At 36.7% G+C, this 7,729-nt stretch overlaps 1 protein-coding gene across 1 annotated transcript; it reads left to right on the forward strand.

Moving 5' to 3' along the window:
- Positions 1–7,075: 7,075 nt before the first annotated feature.
- On the forward strand, positions 7,076–7,492 carry LOC114821362 (uncharacterized). Its single transcript, XM_029093440.2, has one exon. It carries the CDS (start codon positions 7,076–7,078, stop codon positions 7,490–7,492), a length of 417 nt encoding a protein of 138 aa, XP_028949273.2.
- The last annotated feature ends 237 nt before the right edge of the window (positions 7,493–7,729 follow it).

Below are 7,729 nucleotides of genomic sequence, written 5' to 3' on the forward strand. Positions count from 1 at the left end.
AAGAAGAGTTTCTCTCTCTTCCTCTCACGTGGTCTCACCTCTTCATAAATTTTTTTTCTTTTTAAAATTGATGCCCAATGAAAATGGGAAAACCAGCATCCAATTAACCCAAATTAACTGAACGTGTTTGGTGTGATGCCCCACCTCCCTCCATTTTATGTGTCCAAGTGTCCCCCCTACCTTATTCTTTTTTTTTTTAATTGTTGTCCAAATGCATTTACACCATTGACACCTTTATTTTTTTATTAAATTTATTATAAATTTATATGATCTATAAAATATATTTGGTAACGTGCTATAGGTTTGTACTCATTTAAACTTTCATCTCATTCTATTAAATTCACCAAAGTACTAAAGATATATAATAAATTTACTTAATCTGCCTAGTCTGCCTAGCCGCCTAGGCACTAGGCCCCGGTCCGCCGCCCGACTAACGCCTAGCATTCTTTAGAACCATGTATGTTACACATGCCCAACTTGTCTAGAAACTTAGAGAACTTTTCACTAGAAACCGCTTTGGTGAAAATGTCATCTATTTGATATTCTGTTCCGGTTTGAGGCACTTCAATTATTTTCCTTCTAGCTTTTCTTTAATAAAGAACTTGTCAACCTTACATGCTTGGTTCTATCATGTTGCACCAGATTGTGAGCAATATCACGAGCGGCCTTATTATCACAAAGGTTGACTATGCTTGACATCCAAATCTTGTAATAGTAGCTTAAGCCATAAAATCTCACAAATACCAAGAGTTATACTTCTATACTTAGCTTTTAAACTTGACCTCACTACTACATCATGCTTCTTGCTTCTCCAAGTAACCAAATTTCTGCCAACAAAGGTGATGTAACCAGATGTTGAGCGCATATCATTTGAACTAGCCCAGTCAGCATCTGTATAATCTTCAACTCTGAAATGACAATTTTTCTTGAATAAATCCCTTTCCTAGGACTTCTTTTCAAATGACTCAATATCCTCGTAATCGCATTCATATGTTGTTCTCCTGGATCATGCATATATTGACTAAGTACACTCAGTGTATGAGCAAGGTCTGGTTTAGTATATGCCACATTTATTAATCTTCCCACTACTCGTTGATACCTTCCTTTATCGACTGGTACTTGGTTTGGGTCAATACTGAGCTTCATTCCTTCTTCCAATGGTGTAGTCATGGATTTGCATGCTAACATAATGGTTTTTTAACAGGTCAAGAATATACTCTTTTTGTGATAGAAAAAATTCATGACGTGCCCTTTGACATCTAATCCCTAGAAAATTATTTTAGAGACCCAAGATCATTCATCTCGAATTATGTGGATAGATATTTCTGTAAGGTTACACGCTCATGAGGATTATTGCCAGTAACTACCATGTCATCCATATATACAGTGAGTGTTGTAAGCTTTCCATTTCAACGTTTCAAGAATAACATGAGATCACAGTTACTCTGCTTATATCCAAATGCTCTCATAGACTTGGTAAACCTTCTAACCCACGCTTTTGGGGACTACGTCAACCTGTACAATGATTTTCGAAGCCTATACACCTTTTTTCTATGCATATCTAATGGGAGTTTGCTAGGGCTTCCTTGCACAATTGGGAATAGATATAGTAGATAATTGATATCCAAATGACTTATTTGATTCTAACAGATGACGGGTAAAGACATAATTGTTTAATGGATATCTCACCCCTAACTCTAAGTTTGGTTCGTTCACATGATATTTGTGTTTATGTTTAGGATTAGCCTCATAGGTAGGTTTAGGGATACCTTGATTAATTTTCTTTGGAAGACGACTGAGGGGTGGAGCTTCCTAAGTGATAGGCGATTGGTTATGAGTATCATCAGCGAACACGTCACTGACATCAATGATTTTGGTGTGGAGCTGTGCTTCAAATCATATGAAACCACACACCCATATTCGATTGGCTGCTTACTGAGGAACCCAGTCATCATGGGCTAAAAGCCTAAAGGAATAGACTACTGCAGTTCATGTTGTGCTGTTTAATATCCAGGCCTAGATTTTGATGCTTATGTCCTTGTATGAGGTTGGTGCGTTGGCTGGGATGTCATGGGTTATAGCACCCCTCACTGTCTAGGCCCAGGACTTAAGGGCTGGAGTCTTGGCCCAAAATTCAAAAACTGATCCATTAGCTGATGTATATGTAATCTATCATCTGTGGGTGTTGGATGTTGTTCATGCAGCCCAGCATCCATGATTGATGGCTGCATTTTTGTAATGTAATCAAAGGTTCGAATTAATATATCCATAATGACAAACTATATCCATCCCATTTTATGAAAAACTATATCCATAATACATCCCATTTTATGAAAAACTATATCCATAATGACAAATATTTTCTTGGTTGGAGGTTGATAAAAACGGTATCACTTTTGAGCAGTGGCATTGCCTAAAAATACATAACATAAGACACAAGGCTTAAGTTTGTTTTGTCGTTGGGGCGGGTTGAGATGGACAAATGCAACACATCCCAAAACTCGGAGGGACTGGTTACTTGCTAGTGGACAACTTGTTTGAGACATAAGTGCCTCAAACGATGTTTGGAAGTCAATGGTGCAAGACGGAAGACATTTAGGTCAGGTTTGGGAGTGAGGTGATTAAAAAAAAAGCTGGGGTGAAAAAAAGCTGGTAGCAATTTTGGTGTTTGGTAAACTTTGGAAAACAGCTTTATTTCAAAGTTGAGGATGAAAAAAAGCCCAAATCCTGAAGCTGATCAGAAGTTGCAAATAGCAGCTTCAGAAAACAGCTTATTTTCAAAACACGGAGCTACAATAATTATTTTAATGAAATTTTCAAATTACCAATGTTGCCCTCGTTTCTCTCTGCCTTCTCTCTCGCACGCCCTCCTGGAAATCTCACATTCACGTCCTCTTCTCTCGCACGCCTCCTGAAATCGCCATCTTCTCCTCTGTTGCCTGCAGCTGCACCTCTTCTCCTCCTCCTCCTTTTCCTCTCTCTCCGTCGGTCTCAGCGCCAGCCGTCGCCTTCCCTCCTTCTATCGCCGTCGCCTTCCCTCTTTCCTCTGGTAAGCTTCTCTTCTCTAAAATTTTGTTATTTATTTGTTTGGATTTTTTAATTTGGGGATGGGGAGAGTGAAAGAGGGGTGGGAAAGAGCAAAGGGATGAGTGTATGGGTGTCGAGAAAACTGGGGATGGAGAAAACAATTGGGGAAAAAATTAGGGTTTGTGGAGGAAACAAGAAAATTTGAGAGACAAGAAAATTTGTACGCTGAGGAGAATATGTATGTTGTATGATGTATGCTATATGTGCAGAGTGCTCTATGTGCTGGGGAGAATCCGACTGGCTCACCGAAACAGAAAAACTGGTTTAGTGGTAGATTCATGTTTAGACCCAATTTTTAGATTATTGAATATATATGTCCAAGAAATCTTTGTGTTAGTAAGATTCCGAGAGTAGCAGTAGATTTCATTATCTTCTTAGTTAAGCGGGAACGGGTGATGAGGTTGGTAGTCGAAATTTCGGGTTTTTTGTTTTCCGTGCTTAATTTTGTTGCATTTGTTGTGACCAACTGGAGTCAATAAGCGATAGCTTCTTACGAGTTAACACTTGTTTCGAATTCATTGATATCTATGATTGTGAAAATATTTACTGCCTATATTAACTCAGTGTGAAGTTTTGGTGGGGAAGGTATGGATACGATGGTAAATGAAAATCGAAGTTCACATTTCTATAGTTAGGTTAATGGAGAGCTCAATATTGGTGTTATACTTTTTGAAAACTAACACATTCATGTTATGAACCTTTGTTATGAAGCCAGTTGTTTAAGAAAGTTATAGTTTATGGTTAATTTAGTTTCAGATGCTGTGTTCTGCAGCCCATCATGACTTTTAATTCCTAGTTAATTTAGTTGGAGAACCACACTAGTTGTGCTTTACTTTGAATTTTGCTATGATCACTTAAACTATATGAGCAATGATTCACATGTGGTGCAATATTTCTGTCTGCTTGTTTTTTCCTTGGTGGTTCCCATTTTTAGGCTGCATCAACATGGCAAGAGTTTGTCACTCACCATTCCCCTCCCTCAAATAAAAGGAAAAAGTATGTGGACCTAAATGCTTATTTAGTCGTTTGTTGTTAACCACTAAAGTTTTTCATTAAAAAGAATAGATCAATACAGGGGCAAAGTTGCCCACAAATTTATTGTCTTTTGTAGTGATTCATATGTGAGATTGAGTTCCTAATTAAGAAAGAGACAGAAAAGGGAGGGAGTGTTCTATGTTTGGTTTGACTGAGACTTGTACACCTAAGTTTTGTGATTGTTCTTCCGTGGTGATTGTTTTTCCGTGGAAGTCCATTTTTTTCTTCTACTTCCCTTTTAATTTGTATTGTTGCTGATTTTAATTTGCCTTTGTGTAATGGAATTCCTGAGCATGCTTCTGACTGCTGCTATTTCTCATTTTTGGTTCAATTGTTACATCAATTTTTCTTTTGTTCTCTGCTACTTGGTGATCGTGAGATGTGAATTGGGAATTTGAATTTGTTTATGTGTTTGTGTGAGAGAGATATTGGAAGCTTTGTAGGATGTGTAGACAAGTATATGTATAAGGATCGATTACAACTAAACCAATATGACAGTGCTTAAAACGATAATCGATTTTATATGCTGCAACTGCATCTCCATATCAGAGATGCAATTGCTGTCAGTTTGTGTAGGTTACAACTGCCTTCTATTTGAATTGATAACTACCTTTAGTTTTCCCTCTAATATAGAATTAATCCGGTGTAATTCATATAATTGAGTCCTTACATAATACAACCCTTTCACTTGTATTGTGTATCTGCACTGTGGTTTAAATGATACTCACATATAAGCAGCTTTAAGCACAGATTGAAGCCCCAACTAGTTGGTATCGATGGCAAACAAGGTGGCATCTTCGTCAAATCCTACAGCTACATGAAATGCTCACAATATATCTATATTTTGTGATGTATGCATCAAGGAGGTTGAGGCTGGACATCATCCGGGCACTCACTTTGACAAAAATGGATATGCAAATATTAGAGCTAACTTCAAGGCAGAGACAGGGCATAATTATGAAAGAAAGCAACTGAAAAATAAGTGGGATGAACTTAAAAATGAGTGGAAGTTGTGGAAAGAGCTAGTTGGTAAAGAAACTGGCCTAAGGTGGAATTCGAGCAAGGGTACCGTTGATGCCTCTGAGGAGTCGTGGAATAATAAAATTAAGGTTTGTGTATTTATCTTTTAATATTATGATATCATGCAATATGTATTAACCATATTCTTTCTTACTTGTAGATAAACAAAGAATATGCAAGGTTGCGAAAAAAGGGAATTAGTCCTGAGATGGAGGACAAGTTAGATAGGATGTTCTCGAACACAGTTGCTACTGGTGAACATGCATGGGCACCTTCATCTGGGATACTACCACCATGGACAAGAGAGGAATCTATAGGACAAATTGATTTAGATGATTCGGAAGAAATTGAGACTATGTAGGATCTAAGGCAAGCTACTAGGAAGGGAAAAAAAAGAGCGGCTAACCAAGGAGAATTGCAAAAGAAGAAGGTTGATAAGAAAGGGAAAAAAATTGGAGGTGCTGCAAAACTTTGTGGTCAAATTGACCGTCTTGTTGAAGTTTATGAAACTAGGAGTTCTGCAAACTCATTGATGTCCAAACTGCATATAGGCAATGGTATTCCGGAAGTGTTAGCGACTGTTGCACAATTGCCTGGTTGTGAGCCACCTAGCGAGTTATGGCTGTTTGCTACATGTTTATTTTGTAGTGCAGAGAAGCGAGAGGTGTTTGGCACGATGAAAGATCCTGAAGTCCAACTAACTTGGTTGAAATATATGTTCAACAAAGAAAAATAAGGAGCTAAAACCCTAAAACTATGAATTAGGACTATATATGTGGTTTGTACTTTGCATTAAGATTATGTATTCAACCTTGCTACATGTTTATTGAATGTTGGATTATATGTTGAATATTGAATTATGATTTCTTGTTAAATGTTGGATTATGACTTGTTCATGAATGTCGGATTATGAACTCTTTAGTGATTGTTGGATTATGACTTATGGAATGTTGAATTATGTGTTAGGTTACAGGTGTACATTCAATATGAATACCTCTGATGATGATGTTCAGGATTTGGAGGATGGTGTAATTATATGCGCTGTAGCGAGAGCTGTTGAAACATATTATTTAAAATATGTCCACAAAACTCCGTGTATGAATTCTTCCCAAACAGGTAATATTTGGTTGATGGACGTACTACGAGGAAATGATGTGCGATGCTATAGAATGTTTAGGATGAACAAAGATGTCTTTTATAGATTATGAAATGACTTGCAAACTAATTATGGATTGAAAGGTTCAAGGAAAATGAATGCAATTGAAATATTAGGAATGTTCTTGCATATGTTGGGACATGGTGTGAAAAATAGATTAGCGCAAGAGAGATTTCAACATTCTGGTGAGACTGTTAGTAGATATTTTGGTGTTATGTTAGATATCGTATGTAAGATGGCAATAGATATTATCAAACCAATGGATTCGGAGTTTCGTGGCATTCCCCAAGAAATAAGGAGAGATACAAGATACATGCCTTATTTTAAGGTAAAGTTTGACTCGTCTTCTAACTTATTTGTAAACTATAAGTGTTTGCAAACTATAAGTGTAGGTTAGCGGTTTTCTTCTATGTTATTATTTTTAGGATTGTATTGGTGCCATAGATGGAGTACATGTTGAGGCTTCAATACCACCTCCGGATCAAGTTCCATACATTGGTAGGAAAGGAATGCCGACTCAAAATGTTATGGTTGCATGTAATTTTGACATGCAATTCACATTTGCTTGTGCCGGATGGGAAGGTACTGCACATGATACAAGAGTTTTTTTATCCGTACTATGGAATCCAAATTTAAACTTTTCAAAGCCTCCAAATGGTAATCTTCATACTTATTTATAACAATTTACATACTTGCTTTGTATAATTATTACAATACAAAACAAAATTTTCAATTTTCAGGAAAATATTACTTGGTAGATGCGGGGGGTACCCACAAATGAGAGGTTATTTGGGACCATATAAAGGTGAAAGATATCATCTCCCGGATTTTCGTAGGGGTCCCGAACCAACGGGTCATAAAGAGGTGTTCAACCATATGCATTCTTCTCTTAGGAGCATCATTGAACGAACTTTTGGGGTATGGAAGAAAAGATGGGCAATTTTAAGGGATATGCCTAATTACCCGTTCAATAAGCAAGTGAAGATTGTCATTGCTACAATGGCTCTTCATAACTACATACGGAGGTATTCTGAACGTGATCGTCATTTTGATGACCCCAGGGACTATTGTGAAGAGAGCGATAGTAGTGATGATGATGATGAAGAATACCAAAATTATCAAGTTGAAGGATCCCATGAGATAGAAGCATTAAGAAATAGAATAGCGGCAAGTTTAATGAATGCATCTAATTAGACTACTTTCAAGTACATTAACAATATTGTACTAATGAATCCTAGCTATTCAGTCTAAAATATTTCAATTGAAGTAGTTTGTCATACTAATTAATATTTAAGATAAAGTTTATAAATATTTTTCTTTTAAAAATAAAGTATATTATAATTCACTTTTATTTGTTAAGAAAATTAAATTAATAGCACATCTAGTATTATACCCTTTTTGGTCATTTCACACAGTCACAACTGTTTTACA

The sequence above is a fragment of the Malus domestica genome, chromosome 15 (genome assembly GCF_042453785.1).
Source record: "Malus domestica chromosome 15, GDT2T_hap1".
Classification (NCBI taxonomy): Eukaryota; Viridiplantae; Streptophyta; class Magnoliopsida; order Rosales; family Rosaceae; genus Malus; species Malus domestica.

What these genes read in the sequence shown, in the direction of transcription:
- LOC114821362 (XM_029093440.2), top strand. Translation starts at nt 7,076, where the DNA reads ATGAGAGGTTATTTGGGACCATATAAAGGTGAAAGATATCATCTCCCG.